General features: G+C 24.6%; 1 protein-coding gene across 1 annotated transcript; it reads left to right on the top strand.

The window, feature by feature from the left end:
* The first annotated feature begins 2,343 nt into the window (after positions 1 to 2,343).
* Positions 2,344 to 20,986, top strand: LOC145842425 (uncharacterized). Its single transcript, XM_082949867.1, has 19 exons — positions 2,344 to 2,443; positions 5,128 to 5,274; positions 8,525 to 8,659; positions 8,994 to 9,111; positions 9,175 to 9,286; positions 9,374 to 9,490; positions 10,027 to 10,265; positions 10,339 to 10,402; positions 10,639 to 10,858; positions 13,604 to 13,705; positions 14,888 to 15,015; positions 15,933 to 16,093; positions 16,882 to 16,995; positions 17,293 to 17,362; positions 17,519 to 17,689; positions 18,710 to 18,870; positions 19,020 to 19,109; positions 20,091 to 20,238; positions 20,680 to 20,986. The coding sequence occupies exons 7-19, from the start codon at positions 10,169 to 10,171 to the stop codon at positions 20,852 to 20,854; spliced, it is 1,701 nt and encodes a 566-aa protein (XP_082805993.1). The 5' UTR covers positions 2,344 to 2,443; positions 5,128 to 5,274; positions 8,525 to 8,659; positions 8,994 to 9,111; positions 9,175 to 9,286; positions 9,374 to 9,490; positions 10,027 to 10,168; the 3' UTR covers positions 20,855 to 20,986.
* The last annotated feature ends 3,823 nt before the right edge of the window (positions 20,987 to 24,809 follow it).

The raw sequence follows: 24,809 nt of genomic DNA, 5'->3' as shown, positions 1-24,809 counted from the left end.
TACTTATCTTCATATTTTATAAAAATTAAGTTCAGTTATTGTAAAACTCACTTCATTAAACTCTTAAAAAAAATTACAATAGTTTATTTAACTATTCAACTGTAAGATACTTTTATTTTTCAAGTTAAATTATCAAATAAAATTAAAGTTACCTTTTTAGCACAAAATGCTTTTTTGTAAAAATCTTTCAGCGTATTACATTTTACTTTCTCTAAAGAAGTTGTAATCTATAATTTAAGTATTCACACGTTTGCTATTAGTGTTGTTTATCTCTTTTAAAAAGTTAATTTAAAGTTATATATATATTTTTTTTTGTTCTTATCTTACTAAAAAAGATTCATAGTACATTATTAAACACAAAATTTGGTTAATTTTCGTTCAGTTTTGTTTTATTTTATTTTCTTTCATTTTGTTTAACTGATTGTTTTATTAGTAATTGTCCTGGACTAGACATTAAATTGTATCCTGGTTTATGACTTGCAAAAAGTTTTTTCGTACACCAGGTCCTAGGACCAAATACTTGAGCGCTTTTTTTTTGTTCAATAAACAATATATTATGTTAAAATAAACATTATCATTCAAACAAAGTCCAAGATTTTTCAAATACTTTAACATAGACATGATCAAACTCAAAGACACAAGATTTTTTTTAAATATAATCTTAAAATGTACCAAGTTTCATTAAAAGGGGGGTCATTTATTGTAAAAACATAAATAAATCGAACATAAAATTTTAAATATAAAAAAGCCATTCTATTGAAATTGATCTACAACCTTTTAGTAATTTTTATGAGTATACTTATAGTTTTGTAAAACAAAAATAAAGTTGTGAATGAATAGATGTAAACAGTCATAACTTGTACAGCTACAATGAAAATAAACCTCTCTTTAGACTAGTATATGAATATTATTTTTGATTTGAGACTAAATCATGCTTTTACTTAAAGTAAAACAAGATTAAGGCCATAAGTTGGTCAATTTTTCACAAAAGTTTACATAGCTCCTATGATGAAAGTTTGAATTATAAACTATGATAAAAGTATAGTTTTTTATAAAATATGAAAATTTTAGTTAACTTCTAGGGTATAATAATTTTCGTAAAGTTTCAATACAAGTTTAAGGACAGCAGTTATTTTATTTTCAGATTTCTCAGAAACTTTAAAATTCACCATAATTTTTTAGCCAAATTTCTAGGGAGTGTTCCATGCAATATTTGGAAAAATACAATTTTTTTTTTAATTTGAAAGTAAAATTTTGTAATTTTTAAAACCAAAAAGTTTGGACAGTCAAATTTTTGTTTTGTTTTACTTCATAAATTTGTCTATACTTTATATAAGAATAGATTAATAAAATTTTGAAAAGATTACTGAAAATTTTACAGAGAGAAAATAGATTTTTAGTGAAATAGTCTTTTTTGGAATCTTTAATTTCCCCCTCTATTAAAATTTCTATAAAATCAGCTTATCAAATTTTGTTAGCTTATATTTTGAAATTTATTGAAGTTTAAAAAAATTAAAACTAACATGTTTGTAACTTACTTATTTATGTACAAAATAAGACTAAGAAAAAGTTTTTTACCGCCACATGGCCTTAAATCTTTTAAAAACATTAAGAATGTCTATGGTTTCTTATCCATTATATTGATCCACTACAATGTAACTCCTGGACTCAAATGTTTAAATTAACTGCTTATTATCATAGATACTATAAGTCATTGGCAAAGTATGATGTATAAAAATATTTAATATAATCAAAGTTTGTAATTCTAATCAATTTAAATTTTTATAACTAGTCTGTCAAAACTTAATTTTAACTTCATTATTTTAGTGTTATTTAAAACATATAATTTTTTTTTTTTAACTTTAAGCAGGTTTTCATAAATAAAATGTCATAGATAGTTTATATTTTCTTTTGTCACTAATCAATTGATTAGTAAGTAGTGAATATGACTGGGAAAGTAAGTTAGTTATAAATATTTTTTAATGTAGTTTTAATTTCTTATACTTATTTTTAAAAAAGTCAAATAGTCAATAACTACAATTTTTTAAGGTAAAACGTATTGAAAAAAAACAAACTTCAAAGCTTACCTGCAGTCATCTAAAACTAAATAAACTTGGCTTAGGTGAGATTTCAAACTATCAAGTAATATAAAATCTGCTCACTATATATATTAGTATTAAAATTGTACTAAAATAAAGTTTTATAGCAAAACTAAAAACAATTTTTTAGTATGAAGTCTTAATGCAGACTTCTAACATGTTTAAATTCTTTTAATTTATTAAACAGAGTGTTAAAACTTATTTATATTTTTTCAGGAAAGCTAGAACCAATTTCAAACTGCAATGCGATTGAAAGTATTGACTTACAGTGGAATTGCTTTCAAGAAATAGACACTATTGTTTTATTTCAAAGTCTTTGGTGGATAGATTTATCTTTTAACCAGGTTATTTTTTTAAGTTATGAGTGAGAAGCGGTTTGAAAAGTTTGCTAAATTTGCTTAAAAAAACTTAGTTTTGACCAGAATTATCAAGTAAAATGTATTTTTCCAAAGAAAACGGTTGCACTTTAATTTAAAACAACTTTTTAAAATTGTGGAAGTAAGGTAAATGAAAATTTGTGTCTCTGTATAAAACTATTTATAATTTAAATTTATGCTTAACAACATATTTTAACTCTTTAGTGCAACCCTTCTAACCTTCTGTTTTACAAAATACTCCGTACTTAATTACTCTGGCCAAAAATTTTATTTTAAGAACATTTTAACAATGTAGTTCTAAAGTGTTACCTATTGCCCCTAATTTAAATGGTAATTATTTTTTTACATAAATTGTAAATAGGATATACTAATAAAAAAAGTACTATTTTTTCTTTTTTGCTCTAAGTTCTTAAAAACACAACTCAGACTTAAAATAAGAATTAAAGTATAACTTTAAATTATAATTTTTTATATGGTAAAAACACAAAATATATGTGACTAACCATGCATTGTCGTTTTAGTATTTACTTTACATTTATAATCTTCGTGTGTCTTCTGTTTAAGCGACTTAGGCTTGAGTCCAACGCTGCAAAATTTACATCAATAATAATAGTAATTTTAAATTGTAATATTATGTGAATTAAAGTATATTTTTAAGTGTTTAAAAACTGCTGGACATAATCGTTTTTTGCTGAAAGCAGTTTGTAACATTTAATTTATTAAATTTTTTTTTGGTTTTTCTGTTAACTATAACTTTTGTTTTTGAAAACTGTAAAAACTTAGTGTTTGTTGATGAAAAAAATAACACCAGAATTAGTAAGTTACTAAAATAAAAAGTGTTTTAACTAAAACTTAAAGTTAAAAAAAAATATATATATATTAAGTTATATTAATATAATTATTAAAGTTTTTATACTAGTAAATAATAAAAGAAAATATTGTTTGTAAAAACATCAACAATTCTAAAATCTGCTTTTATATGAAAGCTTTTAAAATAAACTATAAGTCAATTTTTAGATAACTTGAAATTTCATTTATTTTTTACATGTAATCAGTTTTGTTGTGATGTACGCAAATGTGTAGACTACAATTCTTTTAAATATCATATTCCTCAAATAAAAATCCCTTTTTTTTTTGTTAAGTTAGTAATTTTAAATTCTCATCAAGCAATCCTCTCACACGATGAGTTTTTGAAAAATAATATAAATTTTGTGTCCTAAAATACCAAAAAGACCTTATCATTTAATAAAGGAGTTTTTTCTAAAAGTTACTAAAATAACCTTATGTAATAAAATAAAACAGTAAACACTTTTTATTAAGTTGTAAATATTGTAGAACAAGATGTGTTTTAAATGATATAGTTTTTTTAATCTTTTTAGTTTGCATCTTATTTGAAGCTTTGAACTTATTAGTTTTCATTCCTTATTTTTCAAAAGCTGCTATGGTTGAGCTGTTCAAGTTGTCTTTTAGTTAAGATAAATTTCTACAAAGTAAGACTAACAAAAAAGTAAGACCCTATAAAATTGTTATACAACTTTAATTAACGGTTCAACATGTGAAGTTAAGCAGAGTTTATTGTATTAGTTGATAAATATTGTTTTTATGTACGCATTTATCAATACATAATTTTATTACGTATGTAGTTTTTAAATTTTCATACATTTTATGGAATGGTTTTACATTATTTGTATTCAAATGCTATGATTGTGTTTTGGATTGTAAGCTTTTTATCTTAAAGTAACAATGATTACAGTAACCTCTTGCATCTTTACGCACTCGTGACGTTACGCACTCTCGTTTAGTTACGCATTTTAGAATTCTAAAAAATATTTTTTTATTTTTATTTTTTTAATTGCACAAATTAGGTTTATTGTACTTTTTTAACTGAAATATGTTTTTAAATGCTAATTCACCTCTCTATATCTTTAAACTTTATAAACTTATGTTCCTTGACTAATTGATAAACATTTAGTTAGACCTCAGTATATCAGAAATTTTGTTAACAAAAAGATATTAAATTAAAATTCTGAAAGAAATATGACTGTGTGAAAGTCTTATGTGTGAAGAAATCCATTACAGCACAAATGCATATTTTTGTAAAAGGCTATAGAAACAAATTTTAATATAGACACCACACTATTTCTTAATTGTAGGCAAATGCCAAATTATAAATTGAATTTGCTAAATAGTATAGAATATTAATGTTAAGTATCAAATAAGTCACATAGAGTTAAAGATAAAATCTACTTATTATTGAGATTAGTAAACTTTTTCTCCAAGTATTTTTATTTTATATAAATTTAAATTCTTTTTTTTTTAATATATGTATAGTTTTATCTTTTGTTTTGATATTTATAAACAAAGTAAACAAATTGTTAAAAGTGGGAAAGTTCCAGTCTGCTCTTAACTAGAAGCAATATCAAAAAACAGCCATTATAATAAGTATATTTGGTACCTCTCGTATCTTTACGATTTCTCGTATCTTTACGCACTTTTTCCGTGGACACAACGTGCGTAAATAAGCGAGAGGTTACTGTATATTAATAATTAAAAATACCAAAAATAATAATTTATATTACGTTTAATGCATCTAATTAGTGTTGGTTTATATAGCATATCCTACTGACTGTTTAAAATTGTCGTAATTTCAGATAAAGTGCTTGAAACCTTTATAATATTTTTATGGACTAGGATCACTAGACTTATCAAATAATCTCATTTCTTGGAATAGCCTCCATGACTTAAAACATGTACATGTTATTGATTTGAATATCTTTAATAATGATGAACTTCAAGAGGTTAGTTTAAATTGTAGTAATTATTTAAGTAGGTAGTACAAGTTAACTTATTTTGGTTATATGTTATCAACAACTGAAAAATTCGTGTTTTTTATTTGTAGTAGTACTCTTGTTGTTGTAGTTTTCTTATTAAAATACTTCAAAAAAAACTAAAATAATCTAAAACCTTTCTTGATATTTATATATATTTGACTTTGTTATAAAGTTTATAGCAATCGCTAAAGGCCATAGGGAAATACAAAAAAAAAAAAACATTAACCCTTATTTGACAGCTGAAAGTATACTATGTATTACATATTATATAACAAAAAAAAATTGATATATAATCAGTTTTGTAAAACGTTTCTGATCCAAACGTAGGAAATAAAACTTTTACATAGCAGGTTTTCTTGTAGTTTGAAAATTACTAAAAATCTATATTCTCCTTTGTTTGTAAAGCAATTTACTTGAAATTTTTAATAAATGTTGTATTTAAATATTATTAACAACTTCTAGGAAAAATGTTAAAAGAAAAGACTAAATTTTTTAAATAAATCAACTCTCTTCGTCTATTTATGATTATTTATTTTTTTAAATTGTGCTTTCTACAAACTGTTCATAATCAATAGATGATTAGGCCAAAAGCATTTGCTCAAAAACTGTAAGAAAAAAAAGATAGATTTTGAGTAAATTACTCTAAAATATTTTCGCTGTTTTAGTTTGCTCCTTCCATAAGGAACTTATTTAACTCTCTAACTTTGATCGGTTATATCTCAAAAGTTACTTTGAATTTCAAAAAACAAAAGAAATAAATGGTATTTATTAGTGCAATGAATAAATAAAACGAAAGGTGTTTACCCCGCCCCTATCTTGTCGTCTTAAAAAACAGTATGAACCTTTTTTACTTTGATGTTAAAAAAAACTAAAATACTATCTGTTAAATTAATGTTGTTTTGTTTAAATTATGTACATGCAATTTTATAGCTTTTGATTATTATTCAATTCATATAATTTTTTAAGTTTTCTGTCTCTAGCTGATACTGTTAAATTTGTCTGTTACAAAAGTTAGGATGTTTATATAAGAGCTTTAAAAATGTATTGTTTAAAAACTATATTGAGTTCCTACTAGAAATTACAGCTGGTGATCATTAGCTAGAAATAATATCAAACTCATTGTAAAAATTCAGGATATTATTTATTTTAACGCTGGCTAGTTTGCTTTAAAAGAGGGTAATCTTTCTTTTTGTACAATTAACTATTTTTTAATTTAGATAAAAAACTCAAACTGACTGTTTTATCAAAATAAATATTTTTAAATTAAACACTTAACTATGAAGATAGTTGTATATGCATAATTGAATTAACTAATAAATATACTCTTAAAAATGTATGTTATTAGTTTTTTTCTCCAAAATTTTACATTTTTGTATAATTGCTCTTGAGTTTAGTAACCATATACAATATTATAATACTTAAGTTTCTCAAATTGTCCTTCTGTTATGTCAATCGTTGCTTAAGAATTTTTATGTCTTTATTTTAATTATTATACATTAAAAATTATTATACTTCAAAAAAATCATCAAAGCTTTTGTTTTAAGTTTGTTGATGACTTGCTTTTATCTTAATTGCTTGCTGACGACTCATTTGAATGCAATAGAAGCAATAATAATTAGCTTTGTTGATTGAATAGTTATACTTTTTTTTGAATCATTAATAAACTTATTTTCATAGGCAGTAAAACTAAAATGTTGTTTAAGATTGTACTATAAAGCATTGGTCGTCAATATTTTCAAAAACTGTGCACAGTAAATTACTTGAAAATAAATTAAGTGCACATTAGGCAATAAAATATATAAATTACACAAGTGTTTTTCAGGTTCGTAATATATAGATAATTTGTTAAGAACTGTTAAAGACATTTAAGGGGTCTAACTTTTTTTTTATAAACTGATCTCATTTTGTTAAGTTTTATCTAGGCTATCAGATATTTTTAACCACTTAAAAAAGTTCAAAATAACTTTTGAGATATAAACGATCAAAGTTGGTGAGCCCAACAGATTCCTAATGAAAGGCGCAAATGAAAAACGCAAAAAAAAAAAACTATTTTACTAAAGATTTGTATTCTCCTTCATTCTTCAACCAAACTTCTTTAATTTTTAATTAAACAAAAGTGTGTTCAAATAATTTTTTTTTTTTTGGTCACCCATTATAGAGCTCTTAAGGCTTTAATTTTAGATAAAATCCTTTGCAAGTTACAATAAGACTTGTAAATGTATTTTATACAAGTATTAATAAAAGAATTAAGTTGTTTCCGAAAAAATAATCTTTCATAGGTTTGTATCGAAAACTTTGTACAAAAGTGACGATATCTTAAAATGTTGTCAATAATTTTTCATGTGTGAAAACTAGCTTATAGTATAAAGTTATAGCTTTCATATAATGTCTAATGTTAATTTTTGTAAAAAAAATGTTGACCTACCTATGGCCTTAATTTTATTATTTTACATTAAAATGTATGAATGCTTTTAGTTATGAATTCAAAAACTTAACAGCTATTTTAAAGAAAAAATCCTTATTCTTCTACAAGTTTAGTGCAACTTAATATTGTGAAACTGACTTGTATGTTGTTTTCAAAAAATTCTCTAAAAATTACTTGGTTGTCTAAGTGTTCATACAAATAATAAGTTTTATCTGTTATAACAGTTCTGTGTTTCATAAATCTTTTTTATTTAAAAACTACAAGCCAAGGGACGGCAGCTTTGTATAATTAATATATTATATTATCTTGAAAAAATGTTTTTTGATCGGTGTGATTAGTTAGAAAAAAGTCTTAACCACCGCCATAATTTTGAACATAAAATATATTCTCTGTTAGCAAAATTGTTACTGAAAGATTATTAGAAAACATAACTTTTGTCTCGAATATTAATTCACAGCATAACTGTGAAGTTTATTATAAAATGCTCAAGTTTACTTGTATTCAAGAAGACTTTCACAAGCCATAGGTATCTGTTTTCATTCCAGCTCTGGATATGGACTGTAGCCTACCTACCCCTGCTCTAGTTATTATTTTAAATAGTTTTGTATACTTATCTTGTAATATTCTTTGCAAAAACATCCAATAAAAATAAATAACACCATTCAACTTTATCACTGCTTTTATATCTCTGGTTTACATTATATATATATTGGTCAATATGCAGTTAAGCTTTAATAATTAAAATTGGCTGTCTCTTAAAAACTTAAACTTCACCATTAATGTTATTTTCAGGATGAAAATTACAGAGTACATGTAGTTGATTGCTTGCCTAGAGTTTGGATGCTTGATGGCTTGCTAGTTACTACTGTTGAACGACAGCAAGTCAGCCATTTGTTCAATGAGTCCACACTTACTTCGAAACCCCTTGTTGGTGTACTTGAAAATTATGTAGTTTTACTTACTGTTTAATAATAATGTTAATACTTCATGAAGGGAATAAACAACATTTTTTATTTTGCTACTTTAATTGCAGATTATTCTAACAAATATAGGATTAGAATAATTTTTAGGATAACTTAATTTTAATAAATGAATTTTAGATCAATAATATTTCATTTAAATGAAATTAAAATTTGTTTAATATCACTTGAAAAAGGTAAGTTAACAGAACTTTATTCTGTAAAATTAGAAAAATTTAACGACTTTTTTAGAAATTAAATTTTCAATCTTTATATTTTTGTAAAAACAAATTATTTTATAGCGTCATCGGTCCAGTCAAGACTGCTCAAAAAGTTTTAATTTTTCTGAGAGTAAAATTTTTAGAAGCCACGCAGTCAAACTTTCACAGTACTTTTCCAACCAGAACTCACAAAATTCAGGTAGTATACTTTAATCGAATTTAATTAACTTTAACACTTTAAAGCACAAAAACTAATGTACAGAAACGGACTTGAGAAGAGTTCAATACATAGCTTCTGACTTTGATTTGAGACTAAGCGTTGTAAAATCAAACAAAGAGTATTTAAAGTTTGCAGAGAATATGCTCAATTTAAGGTAGGCTTTTTATTAATAGTTTTAAGTTTTAGAACAGTGTTGTAAATCGTTTAAAATTTATTGAATGTTCATTGTAACTTATACAAGGGAAGAAAATATAGAATTGTGCAGCGTCCTACTAGTTCTGATTTTTGGTTCCGTTTACTTCGATTTGCCTCAGGACTTGATGCAAGATGCTTTCAACGTTTGTGAAGTCAGTAAGAAGTAAGTTTTAATTTTACCTAACTTTAAGTGACCATAAAGGATTTCAAATATTTCTCGCAATCTGTTTACCTACTTCTATAAACATTAAATGCATGTATATGAAGTGTATTGAATTTTTAAATACATAAAAGTTATGGTTTTTCCCTTTTATTTATTTTTACACATTAAACATTTATAATTTTGTTTTTATTAGTTACATTCTTAATTTTTTTTCTTTTTCTCAGTTATGTTCTTTTGTACAAATGTTTACCCGATACTGCGCCTAACTCAGCCTTAAAGTAATATTTCGTACTTAAATAGAAACACTAAATCTTTAATTGAAAATAAAAACAAGAATCATTTTCATTTTAAAATATTTATTTGCACACATACAATAAACTTACTCAATGCTTTCAGACTTTTTTGTATACTATTATTTTTTAAGAACGTTGTTTTTACAGTATTATTGTCTACAAAATACTCCTGTATAAGATGTTATATTGTGTTTTTATTTGACTATTTTTGTTTTAGTCTTTATACAGCGTTCTTTGTTTTAGGTTGGGAAAAAATATAAATCAGCTACTTAGTTTATCAAAGAAAGACAAAATAAAAGTTTTTAGCTTGCTCTTAAGTATGTGTAAACTACACCGAGATTTGCCATCGCAAATCTATTAAGATAATATTTTTACTAAAGATGGTATGTATGATCGACTTTATTTGGCATTGTATAACTCTGTTCAAACAATGTTTCTGAAAGCAAAGCAGAAGCCTCCAAAAGTTATAAAGACTTATAAAAGTAAGCTAGCAGCTGGTTTACATCGATTTTTTTGCTTTCAAACAGTTGTTCACATTTTAAATTCAAATTTAAGGTTTCAAGCGGTATCAGTATCTTGACAACCCTACATCGAGACGAATACCTTCAACAAGATCTGTGTAAGTTAATACTGCACTTTTAAAAGATTAATGTTGGTATTAAATTATCTCGTAAAGATTCGTTAAACTTTTATTGTTTGTAAGTTTCACAAAAATATTTTTTTAGTTATTTGATTTTCTTCCTACAATGTTTATTTAAAATGTTCTATATTTGATATATTTAGTTAGCAAAGTTTCGAAACTGTGAAACAAGTGAATGTAAATAATGTTTAACTGTAAATACATTTTTGTAACAGCAACAAGCGAATTCGACTGAAGCAAGCGAGACAGGTGTGGCAGTCTCATTTGAATTTGCTGTCTTCCGAACTCGTACTGTTACTCAGCTTGATTCCCTCGTTCTATGAGAATGTGGTGAACAAAAATGAATGCGTTTTGAAGCTGCTTAACTTGGCAACTGGGAGCAGTCGAATGGCTGAAATAATTTGTTCTGTTTTTCCGAACTTGGTTAATGATGAGGTTGCTTTCTTTATTTTTAGTGATTAAAGTATTTGTTTTTTCTGCATAAAAGCTTTAGTAAAACGTTTTTTTTTTTGAAGTTAAAATTAATTTTATTTGTAATCGTGACAGGGTGGCTTAATTTAATCTGGAACCCGTGAATTTTAAAGTTAAGAAAAAAACTGGAAAAGCTAAAATTTTATACTTTTCAGAAAAAGCTTGTAATTTTGATCAAAAATCATTAGAAAACATAGAATTTCGAACATGTTTAACATGAAAAATAATGAAATTTAGATTATATAAGAAAAATAACTATTATACAAATGATAAATATTAGTTAAAATTATATTTATCATACACATTTAAATTAATTTTACAGTATCTTTACTGTAGCTTTATACTAAAAAATACCTTAGATTTAATTTTCTACTAAAATGAGACAAAAAATTCTACTTTCAAAAACCTTGAAGAAAGACTTGAAACCTGGAAGAAATTTCTAAAAAAACAGTGGCCATCCTGTTATAAGTTTATTATAGTAACAACATTTTTGTTTTACTTTGATAAATGATCTAATAATAGAAGATTCTTTATAAAAAAAATTGGTTTAAATAGTGAAAATGTAATCAACATAAAAGTAATTATAATAAAGCAGAGGGTAATTAACAATACATGCAGGAATTATAACTTTAAAAGATTTAAAATTATAAAAAACTGTTTTCACATTTCTGGTTTAATTAAACTTGAGGCTATTTGTATTTTGTTAAGAAAACCTAAATTGTGTAAACATAAATATTTTGATTATACTGTTTCGTTGTTTTCTTAAATTGTTTTATAAGTTGTTACTATGTTTTATTATTTTTTTAGTTACATTGTAATTAGAAGTACTTATGTGTTGTTAATTACCCTCTGCTTTATTATTATTACTTTTATGTTGATTACATTTTCACTATTTAAGCTAAATTTGAAATTTTATTTTATTGCTTAGTATACAACTTATGAAATAAGCATCAAATATATATTGTTCTGAAAATTTGAGTCTTATGTATATTTTTTAAAAAAATTGGTGTTATTAATTTTAATTTCTGTAAAACTGCAACTATGAAATTTTAATCTTTAAATACTTTGAGATAATACCTGGAAAAATAAAAGAACAAAATATGAACTAATTCTTCATCTTGTATGTGTTTAAAGGCTTTTTGGATAAGTGGCATTTATTCACACAAATTAACATTGAGTCTTATTATAGAAAAGGTTAAAGTATAAACTATTAGTATGTTATTTTAGAAAACTAAAGTTTAAATAAACTCTTGAGGTATAGTAGAAATATATATGTATAAATTTTCTCATACAAACGTAAGGACCGCACTTTTTTATTGTTTGTCTCGGGATTAAAAAGCTTCCTAAAATTCTCTTATCCTTTTACTTTTGAACTAAAAGACTCGAAATTTAAGAAATCTTTCCTAAAATAGTTTTAAAGTCTTAGAGTTTTTGAAATTTCAAAAAGAAAAACTTGAGACAAAAAATAAAACTGTAATTTTAAAACTTTTTTTTTTTAATTTTTTTTAATTTCCTTCTCTTAAAATATTTAAGTATTAGTTATTGATTTATTGTAAAAATTTAATGAGTATAAATTATGAAATTAAAAAGTGAATAGATTTTAAGTTGAATAGTTTTTTTTCGCCTTTTTAGTTCAGAGCCTATTGAATTCACCAACTTTTATCGATTGTATCTTAAAATTACATTTAACTTTGTTAAGCAGTAAAATATGTCTATTAGCTTAGAGAAACCTTTACAAAATAAGATCAACGTTTATTGATTTTTAAAATCATTAATTTATATTTTAAAAATCAAGGTAGTAATTTAAGGCAATAGGGGAATAAGGCTTTTTTACTTGTTGGTTTTGTTTTAAACATATTTAACTTAGCTAGCAGTTACTTTTTATCGTTTAAAATTGAGATTAGTTTTTGAGATATGAGAGTAAAAAGTTGAAGAGCTTAATATGTTCCTTGTTTTGGAAGGACCAAAGGGCAAAACAAAACTATTTCCTGAAAAATCTATCTTCTCCTACAGCTTTTAAGCAATCGTTCTAAAACTTTATCAGTTCAATCAACTAAATAATAAACATCTATACAGTAAGATGTTTTTTAGCTTAAAGAAGAAGAAAATATTTTGAAGATTTAGTTTTAAAGTTTCAAATTATTTTAAATTGTTAAAATAGAATTTTTCTATTAGTGCCACAAGTATTCCCTGAAAGCTTTATGTTAATTGAGTGAAAAATTAAGGAGAAAATATGTTTTTATATATTTTTCAAAATTCCCAGAAAATTGAAAATGAAAACTTTTCTTCCATGCGTTTGTATTGGAAACTTTTTAGACAACTGACGATGTTTCAAAAATTATAAGTTTTAAATTTATATTTATAGTATAAGATATATTTAGCTTTCATATAAGATCGAATCTTAATTTTTGTAAAGAAAAATTGGACTTCCTTATGACCTTAAGTTAAACTTTAGCCTGTGGAAACTTATAAATAGTAATTTTATATTCTCCCTCCCCCTTTTTTGTCTTTATTATTGTAAAGTAAATTGACATGCTTTTATTACATCCTTGCAGTATTTAGAATGATTACTTTTACAATAAAATTTGCAAGCTAATTTCATTTTACATGTGAAATTTTGACTAACTTGAAAGTTTAAAAAGCGTTTTTAAGTACACACCATTTAATAAAACAAAAACTATTTTTTTTACTGTTATTTATAAAAAACAGCTTAACTTCGAAGATCTGTACATTAAATTAAGCGAAGAAACTTCAAACCACATTGAAATGGCAGTTAATAATACTATGAATCACAACAAGCTTATGAAAAGTGTTAGTAAGTTTGCTTGTGCTTTTATTTATTTTTTAATTACTTCTTTTCCTTCTTTTGGAATCGAGGTGAATAAACTTAAAAAATAATTATTTTCACACCTTTTTAATGGTAAATATAGAATATTTTTCTATTAACATTTTAAGTTTTAAATTTACATAAAATGTACTTAATTTAAAATACTATACAATAATTATATTTAACGAAAATGAATATGCTTGTGAATGTTGTTTCCAGTTTAACTTTTAAACTAATTTACAATTGTATTTTAATAGTTATTAACTTATCTTAAACTCATTGTGCTATAGACAGTTTTAAAGAAATAGTTAGTTAAATTAGTTATTTCACTAGGACTATGCTAAAACTTTTTTAGTATTGAACTTAGTTGTACTTTATACCCTTATTATGTTACAGTTCTTATTTTCTAAAAAAGAGAGTATATATTTACTATTAAACTATTTTTTTTATAACAAAGGCTTCAAGAATTACTGTTTTATGATTAAAAAAATTTAAGCTTGAAAAGAATATATTTAGTCTTTCTTTTAAACTAACACTCTTGTTTCAAAAACTAAAGCACTATCGATGCTAGATTAATATGTAGTGTAAAATGTTAATAAATTTTTCGTTTATTTTTTTATTTTCTAAAATTTTTTTACTTAATTTCTTGCTGGTAAGAAAGAACCAACAGTCTACCGTGCATCAACTTTTCATAAAATCTCTTCATGTTGAGCTTGCAAACTTCTTTATAAAATCGGAGTCTATTTTTATAATTATTATCACGAAAACAATACCAGTTATTTTTGATTTGTATAGTTGGATTATAAATATTTATACCGCAATTTAAGTACAATTTTTTTTTGAAGAAGCTTATTTTAGTAATTTAAAATTACTAACTGATCAATGAAATTAAAGTAAAAAAAAAAAATTTTTTCAAACAAAAATGTTAGAGGAAGCTTAAATAAACTTTTATTATTTTATACACATAAAGATCTTTTAATTTACTTGTATTCAATAAAAAAAACTTTTAAAACTTTTGTCAGCAAAAATACTTGCTGTTTATGCACAACAGCAGATAACAAGTTTGTTCTATAATATTTTCCAGGTTAAATTACAACTTAAACGCAAACCATATTTAGATGTAAGTCTCAAGGTAACCTCTAATATATATAAGTAATTTTTATCAGGAGCGCCACGGTTTCGTGCATAAGAATGGGGATAAGGAGAACTTTATACTGACGACTTGCCAGTCTTATGTGAGAAGACCGAAAACTGCAGTTATCGCCTCAAGTGAACGATTGCTCTCTTCTAACAGGTTGGTACTTTATCAGAATCAGAAAGTTACTCAAACTGTTTTAAATATTAGTGTTAATATATAAATTTTTAGATTGAAAATTCAATTAGTTTAACTTACATTTGCCTTTTTTATTTAGCTTTTAAACTAGCATGTTATTATTTTGATGTTTTAATTTTAGTTTATTAAATTGTTTAAAATTTCGTGTAATTGAATTTTTAGTTTGTGTTAAAACGTTTTACTTAAGATGTACTAAGGTTTAAAAAAATTAAGAAAAAAATAAAATCAAACTGATTGCAAGAAAATGATGCTATGAACCAGATTTTCTTTTTCAATAACTAGATTGAATTAAGTTGTAAACAAGTACTAAACAATCATTTTTGTATAAAAATTAGGTTATATAAGTTTGCCTTTTTATTAACTACGCATTTTGTTAAAACTACAATTATCCGGATAATGACTTTTTTGATCCAGATCCAATCGGATTTTATTTAAAAAATATTATGTGGATTAACAAAAAAATTTTTTAGGAATCTTTTATCTATTTAAAAAATATTATCTGGATTAACAAAAATGTTTTAATAATAAAATGTAAAAAGTTGTCTAAAGAATTACACAACAAATTTTTTTAGTAATCTTAAAAGTTTATATTGTAATTATTACAAGTTTATCCAACCACTGAACCACTGGGTCACTAATTTTTAGTGTTTTTGAATTGGTATTAAAACAAAATTAAAGTATAAGAAAACAATCTTAAATTTAAATTATATATAAAACAAAAACTTAAATTACTGAATATCTTTAAAAAAAAAGTATGCTTAACTAAGACAGCTGCTTGTGACATTAAAATTAGACTGAATTATTAGTGAGTTTCATAAATAATACAAAAGTTTTAACATCATCATTAGTAACTATGTAATTGCAATTTTTCCATTCAGAATAAACAGACCTTATTCAAAGCAGCTGGCGATTAGGCAAGAATTTGTCGAGCGTCAGATGTTGGTTGGTGAGTTTGTTGTTGATGATGATGAGAGTTTCTGTAAAATACTGGCTGTTCCCGACAAGCATACGGCTCTCATACAGCTACCTCAAGTTGCAGGTAGGAATTTTATTATTATTTATAAATGTTTTAAATATTTATGTGGAAAAATTCAAATTAATGCTCTACAATTATCCGGATAATGCCTTTTCGGATCCGGATCCGATCGTAACAAATTAAAAAAAAATACTATTTGGATCTAGCCGGTTACTAATTTAAAAATATCCGGATCCTATCGTTATTGATCCGGTAGATCACTAAAAACTGCTTAAAAAAAACTAGATATTCTATAGTTCATGGTGAAAAGTAAAAAAAAGGTCTTATGTGTATTTAAAAATAAACTTGAAACTTACACTAGATATTACAAGAAAATTTTAGAGTGTTATAGGATCCGGCCGGATCTTAGTTTCAAATGAAACCCGAATCCGGCCGGATACCAATTTTATACATACTACTAATTTTAACATATCACTAATTTAAACTATTGGTCCACCAACTTTATTCTTGACAAAACAGTGTTCTTGCATTAGTCATGTTAATAAGTTTTAAAAATATTAAAAAGTAAACAATAAATAAATTTAAAGATAACTAGTAAATTAATTTTATGTTGCACCAACTTAAAAGTAATAACTTATTCTTAATTAAGATAGAAATACTTGTGATACTGGGTATGTATTTTACTAAAGTTTCAGAATTTCTCTCTTTCATACTGGTTAGCTAACTGAATTCACTTATACTTATAGTTTAGTAAAACAAGTCTAATAACTTTAACAGTAACATTAGTAAACAACTATGTGCAAGGTTATACTTAATAATAAATAATAAAATGTATTTATTTTTCTAAACAGAAAAGCCAAGATGTCTGCCGCTAAGAGAGATTGATAGTGATTATTATCATCGGTATATCAATTCAATACTGTTTATTTATGACTATAATACTTATTGTTGGCGATCAAGAAAACGTTTGTTTTTAAATATGAATACCAATTTAATAACATAAAATTTTATGTTTCACCGGTTATGTTTCTTGTTAAAGTTAAGCTTTAGTGTGTTTCTGAATAAACAAAAAGAAAATTAAATCATAAAGAAAAAACGTTTGTTTTAAAACATACGTTCGATAAGTTATCTTTCAAATTTTACTTACATTAATTTTTTTTTTCACTTTAAAAAAACTACTTTATTTTCATACCAATTTTTGTAAACTATCTTTTAAATTATAAACTTATGTTTTAAGAAAATTCTTTTTTTTACTTTTCTAGAAATAGCAGAAAATACAAGAATCCAAAACAGCACTTCAAAGCAGAATACGAATTATTCAAACTCTTTAAGGTTAGATTGATACATAAGAATGTGAATATGGGTAAAATATGGTATATTCACTAAACAGGTTTATTAGCTGTTTTTGGAACTGTAAATTTTTCTTCAAAGTAGAATAACTCAAAAATAATATTCGTAACATTCTAAAAATGCTCTTCAACAAAACAGTTTAAAATACCTTCCACTGTGCAAATACTTCATCGAAAAGCACCACATTTCACCATTTTCAAGTTTGCAGAGCACTTCAGCCGAACCTAACAAAAACAAACACATAGAAATTCTACCGTCTACCGAGCATATAGAAAAAGTTTCTTTTAAAGATACTTCCAAACTAACTAGGTTTAATATTTTAATAATTTTTTAAGTGATAATTTTTTACTAGTTTTTAGAAAAGCATAACTTTTTTAGTGATGTTACCATTGAATCATCTCAAAATAAAAAAGCTTTTGTCAAAGATTTAACAAAAGGGTTGATCATGCCAATTCGATCATCAGACCACAAGTTTCGGTAGACCGAAACGTGTGGTCTGATGATCGAATTGGCATGATCAACCCTTTTGTTAAATTTGAGCTTGTCTCACGGCAAACGAAAGTCCGGACTTGTTCTGCAGACTTTCGCCGATTTTGTTGCTTTTGTCAAAGGTGAACATTCTAAAGAAAATAAAAAAAGGTTTGATTTTACATTATTTTAAATTCAACTCTTTTTGCAATACATACCAGTTACTGAGAAGTATTGATTACTAATATAATTACTGCCATTTTTTCTGCAACTTATTAATATGTTTGCTTTATATATTAAAGTTGATGTCTAGATATTAAAAAACTATTTAATACTTTTCTTCTGAATTATAATCATTGAGACATACTAAATTTACTTTCCAATCTAAACAACTCATCTTTTTTTTCAGTTTTTTTATCAATTTTTAATGATGATTTCTACCTAAAATAAGAGCTACAGTTCTTCAGGAATTTTTTTTTAGGTAGCCAGTTTTATAACCTCAAGTAGACTTCTATCAGTAAGCGTTCTCTTTTATCAACTATATTTTTTATTAAACTGGTTTTGTTTTAAGTTTAAGTTTAGGTTGATAAAAGGCGTAAAACTTATTCGTGAAAACGATATTTTGTAATTTGTACTCTCAAGTATTAATCATTATATACAAGCTTTAATTTGAGTAAAGGTTTAGTATAGAGATGTATAAGTAAATTTATTCCCAGAATTCCTGTTCAAAAAAAAAAAGTCTTGGCATGTTTTAATAAGCTACTTAGTTTTAAAACAATTTAGTTTTTTCGCTTTCTTCTGATGTATATTTCTTTGTTTAAACTAAAAATCATCTACTTTACATTTTTATCTAAATTTTAGCATGAAAGCAAATGAGAGTGCTGTTAATGCAAACAAAAGTAATATCGACGAAAATTCTTCAACATTCCAGCGGCAACGAACTGAAGCATGGCAAGCTTCTTGTATTGATAATGACTCCGTTGACCCAAAACTCTCGGATAACCTATCTACAAAACAAAAAGGTAAAAAAAAACATTTCATTTTCTTACAACTTTTTTAGATCAAAAATACTTTTGTTTTTTCATGTTACCTATATTATATTAAATTTTTATTGACCAATTTGTTTATATATATAAGTTTTACTTGAATTATAATAAAATTAAACTGGTAGATTCTCAAAAACTTGAAAGACAGTCAACAAAGTTTTCTGAGAGCATTGCAACTGTTACAAGCAAAAAAGGAAGTTATAATTCTACAAATTGTAAGTCATGAAATTATTGTATATATTATCAAACCTTTTTTTGTAGATCTAATTTCTTTATTTTTTTTCTAATATTTTTTTTTCTTAGAGAAAGTTAAAACTTTTAAATAAACATTGTCGAATATCCAAACTATTTATTAAAATATAATTTTCTGGTTGTATTTAATTTTAAAAGATAACTTGGGTTAGTATTTTATAAGCATTACCTGCATTAAAAATTGTTACTTATAATTGCAATTTTAACAAATCACGTTCCAAGATATTTTAAACATAATAATTAGGTCGGTACAGTTTAACCATACTTTTAAAAACACATGTATACATTACTATTAAATTCGTAAAAGCTTTGAAATATACTGAAAAAACTTTTGTTTCTGTCTTTAGTTAAAATTATTTTTTAACTGTATTACAAATATTTGAAGTTTGTGTACTCTAAACTTAACTAAGTATAACTTTGTCAAATATACATAAAGAATTAATTAAACCTTACAAAAATTATTGAGTTAATAAAAAAAACTAAAGCTTAACTTTTTTGTTTTTGTTAAATATTAGAGTAATCTATAATTTTGTTAGAAATCCTTTTTATTATCTTGTAATTTTGAAATTTAAGTAAAAATAACTGTAATAAATAATCACAATAAAGATGTTTTATGTTTTAAAATGCGAAAGCTGTTTTTTTTATATACACTAAATTAAAGTTTAAAAAAAACACTCAATAAAAAGACATTTACAAAATAAATGTTCTGCTTTGGAAGCAATTGAATTAATTTAAAGTTTTTAGCAGTACTCAACTTTTTAAAACTTACAAACGGTAGTTAGTACTTCCACTTAAAACAACTTGGCAACATTCAGTAAGATGCCCTTGAAATTACTTGAACTGTACTTGACTTTGTAAAAATTTTCGCTTTCAATGAATTTTTCTGCCAATTGTTTAATATAATACAACATGTTGTTACTGATTTAAATTAATATTTCTACCAGATATCAAAAGCTCGCAACCTAAGGTACGTCTAGGAAGAAACGATTTGAGAAACAGCCTGAAAACGTGGAAGGTTGAGAGAATAAAGAGCTACAATTATTGTTTTATTGGAAGAAATGAAACTTCACCGCCAAACATTCACGCAGAGAAGTCAGTTTCACTTAAGTTTTTTTATGTACTCAAAAACTGTATTGTCATATTAAAAATTCTTAATACATTAATAATCCTAGCAAAGTTTAAGGTTTTACTTATTTCATTGCTCTTTACAACATAAAGGTATAGTTTTTCGGTGTTGGCTAAATTTTTTTTCAACTTAAAAAGTAAGAAGAATAATGTTTTATTTTTCCTGGCACAACTGTTGGCTAGGTTTTTAAAATAAGTAAGTAGTACATTCTTTTTCTTTTTTTTTTAACCTAAAATATCATATACTGTGAATGGTTGTTGTGATTTTGAAAAATAAATAAACTGAATTTTGTAGGCAATTTAAGTTATGTATTAATTTTTTAAAGAGTTTAAAACTAAAGTGTGGTACACTTATTTTTATTAATTGTCATTTTATTCAATCACACCAAGGATTTTTATACTTTATAGACCGAGCTCCAAAGAAAGTAAGAATTTCACACCTGTTTTAAAACCATCGTGTACAAATATTCTTCCCGGAAATAGAAGGGTGAATAGCAGAAGCTTTTCTAAAAGTTTGCTAAACATTCATTTCAAGCCTAACCCACTCGGAAATAAAAATGTAGCTAAATTGTTGCACTTTTAGCTAATCTTTAGTTTCTGCTCAAGTTTTCATAACTTCATATTACACTGAAAAGTTTTTACCTAGTTTTCATAACTAATACACTTTATTTATGTCTGAAAATTTAAAAGTTATTGTCTAGAGGTGTGATGTTACCTAAACAATACTGCTTGTTCTTTATAAATACAAATCCTTTTAAGTTCTGAAATTAATAGATTTTTTCTATTGACCAAAGATTTATTAATTGTGTTGGTACTTTTTTAATAATGTTTATGCTTTTTTATCTAATCAAATTAGAAATAAAGATAGTAGTTGTAGACTTTTTTAAAATCTATTATTATCAAAAACATACTTCTAGAAAGTAATATGTTGGAATTTTCTCAACTGATTTTTAATGCATATTTTTCCTTAAAATGAAAGTTTATAACACATTCTCTTATTTTTCTAAAAATATTGATTTAATTGTATTGATACATTGTACGCAATTTTTTTTTTGAAAATAGTCCCTAAGTTTGAAAACTATGTGGTAAAACTGTTTTATTATGTGTATGGAATATCTTGAAAAAATGCTAGTTTTCTGTTAAGAAGATTAAAATACAGTTAGAATTTGACAAAATAAAACCATTGTCGTAATAAATTCTTGGTGGCTTTTTAACTATTATCTTGTTGTAGAATATCTAGTGTCTTCCAAATACCATCTTTAAAATTTATGTATAATTTACGCAAAACAAAAATTATAAAATCTATATCACACTTGCTTATACAATATAAGTTTTATTTAATTTGTGAATTTTTATTTAATCTACGCCTAAGCACTACTACGTCTATTTCCTGTATAATATGCTTATTCAAATATTTTATAGAGCAGTCTACTTGGTAATATTCGAAAGCTTAACACTTTTTTAAATAATGAAAGTTTAACTTTTTTTTTCCAATTCTTCCTATAATAAATAGTACATTCTTTATAAGTTTGAGTAATACAAAGTACTAACCTACACAAGCGAAATAGGGATATATATTAGTTATATGAAAAATTAAACAACGGCATAATTGTTTAAAAAAAGTTTAATAAAATTAATTCATAATTTGTTCTTTTTAGAAGCTGTAAAACAATTATTTTGTATTATTTTTTAGTTCTCTAGTGACAGATACTTCATTTAAATAAAAAAATTTTAACAATCAAAATTTTATTTAGAATATTGAAGTGTAGTCTTTTTGTATTTTATACACGCGTTTACTAATAAAACAATTAATAGTTAGGTGAAGACAATTATTTAATGGTCAAATAAAAATTCAAGATTTAAAAAATATATATAAAGCGTATGAAGAATGTGTAATACCTACAAACACTTGTTGGTTTTCATAAAATGTATTTGTTAAAAAAGTTTTGAAACTTATTTTAGCAATATCTACAAAAATATTTCAAGAAAAAAGTGTTTTTAGACCTACATACAGATTTTTTATTTAGTTCAAGTATATATTACTTTTTGAGCTATGGTCCTTGAAAAAAAATTAGGTATTTGAGTAGTCGTGCACTCTCTTAAGTTATAGACTATTGTATATTCATTGAAGAATATTTTATACAAACTTATATTATCCCAATCGTTTTTTAGCCCAATAACTAACCTGTTAACTCTAATAATTAAAGTTTTTTGATTAATATTTTTGATCTCACGTTTATATCTTAACTTTTTATGTACTAATAGTGTATGTTTTTCTTATTCAATATTGGATTGAAACTCCTTGGAGGTGTTTTAGTTGGTAAATTAAGTCGGATTTGTTTATTATTAAGCAGAAATTTAACGCCTCTAATGACAATCTTCGTTAAATTTTGTATCGTTTTATATTTTTAAATAAGATTAGGTTAAAACTTGGTAATTTAAAACAGCTAATTATATTCTTTGAACAATATCCAAAAGTAGTTATTATTTATAGATAATATTTATATACAAGTTGAAAATTTAACTTTTTAAAGTTAAAGCTGTTAGTCTTGGTTATGTCCAGGCACGTAGCTTGGTACGTTTCTGCAAATCTACAGAAACGTAAACATTTGTGCGAAAAAACTCGCCGATTATTCAGCTTTAAGAACTTGTTTTTTTGCTTCAAGTATTCGTTTATACTTAGTTTTGCATTTCTGAGAAATGATTTTATTTTTACGGGCTCTCTAGCTCGTTTAGTTCGTTAATATTGAACAAATAAGTGTGAGAGGGATCTTGTACTATTCCAATGTTTGTGGTGAGTCAAAAAGAACTTAACATTTTTTGAAATTTGCATTTTTTTGTCTTACAAAAGAGCGAATACAGATAGAAGATTAATGAAAAGATAAATTTTAAAATAGATGAACCTCAAAGTAAAGTAACATAAAGAATTAACTTTTGTTTTAAACCAAATTGACTCTCTGAATTGAATGTTTTAAGATTAAATCTCTATGGTTGACAAAAATGAAAGACTTTTGAAACAGTGTTAATAATCTCATTTCCTGAAGTTTTATCAAGAAAATTAGAATCTATTAAATCAGACAAATAACACAATAAGACAAATAGCTTGCAACAAGAAGAAAAATTGAAAAACTCAATAATATACACATTTTTCAAAGAATAATATAAACAAATTATTTTATTTTTTAATGAAAACTTGTTTTAAAGATTTTATAAATGCTTAGTAAGTTAAAATTTTTATTTTTCAAGATTAATATAAATAAATTGTAGTTTTTTTTTGTATTTTAGAACTTTATTTTTTAATTTAAATTGGTTTTAAAGACTTTATAAATGCTTACCTTAGTTAAAGTTTTTATTGCATTTTTTAGCAAAGTTAAAAGATTTAAATTGTACATTGTAGCCACACACTGAAAGTATTCTGGATAACTCTAGGATACTTAGAGTTTTATTTTTGAACTCAGGCTGACTCAGTATAGTTTTTATTTTATCTATGAAAAACTAAGGACATTTTAGGTTTATTAATGATGTCATAACAGATGTTTTTCTAGATTTGACTGAGATTTTGCTAGCTAGTTTTAATAAACTATTATTTTATAAACAATTTTGTAAAAAAAAACATTGATAAATTTGAAAAGTTAGTCTTATTTCAAGAAATAAGAAGAAAAATTCAAAAATAAAACCCTGGAATTGGTGTTGGTCATAAGATAGAGCTGTTGTTAATACCTATTTTACTTGTATTGTTATATTATTTGTTCACTATGAGTTTGTTTTCTATGCATGATGTTTTATTATATGAAGATTTTTTCAGGTTTTTGGTTTTATTCCTAACTTTCAAAGGTTTATCATTATCTCTGTTTTTCTTCATTTTTATATTAACAGTTTTTAAGTAGTTTACAAAGTTACAAAAAATTAAGTTAGTACATTTGTTTTTTCTAGTTAGCTTTACATTTTTAAAACTGTTTTCGAGATTTATTTGTATTACTACTGTAAATTTGGTACACTATGTGTGGATTTTAACAAATTTAGTTGTTTTACAGATTTCTAAAACTAAGTTTAAAAGTTAAGTTTTCTAAGGCTAAAATTATGCAAATATCATTTGAAATAAAACCATCCACTTGATACCATTGACACTCAAAGCTTTTAACCAAGTCAAAGATTTATTTGTATTACTACTGTAAATTTGGTACACTATGTATGGATTTTAACAAATTTAGTTGTTTTACAGATTTTTAAAACTAAGTTTAAAAGTTAAGTTTTCTAAGGCTAAAATTATGCAAATATCATTTGAAATAAAACCATCCACTTGATACCATTGACACTCAAAGCTTTTAACCAAGTCAATCAATCTGAAGTTTAGTTTGTTACAATGAGTTCCAGATAAGTACTTCAAGAAAAGGCTCTATGAATGATGTTTTTAGACAACTATGTAAAATATAAAGTTTATTTCAACTGTTTTTAAATATTACTGTAAATTTTATTTTTCTACAAGCATTGTTGTTTACAATATGAAGATTTTTGTATTTTATATTTTCTTTAAATGT

The sequence above is a fragment of the Thalia democratica genome, chromosome 8, assembly GCF_965202585.1.
Source record: "Thalia democratica chromosome 8, ktThaDemo2.hap1.1, whole genome shotgun sequence".
NCBI classification, from domain to species: Eukaryota; Metazoa; Chordata; class Thaliacea; order Salpida; family Salpidae; genus Thalia; species Thalia democratica.
Note: the sequence above shows the minus strand (reverse complement) of the source record. Positions and strands in the feature narration are given on the sequence as shown.

Coding starts and splice junctions, on each gene's coding strand:
- LOC145842425 (XM_082949867.1), top strand. CDS start 10,169: ATGTATGATCGACTTTATTTGGCATTGTATAACTCTGTTCAAACAATG. Junction 15,016..15,932: donor CGATTGCTCTCTTCTAACAG/GTTGGTACTTTA, acceptor TTTTCCATTCAG/AATAAACAGACCTTATTCAA. Junction 18,871..19,019: donor CCTATCTACAAAACAAAAAG/GTAAAAAAAAAC, acceptor TTAAACTGGTAG/ATTCTCAAAAACTTGAAAGA.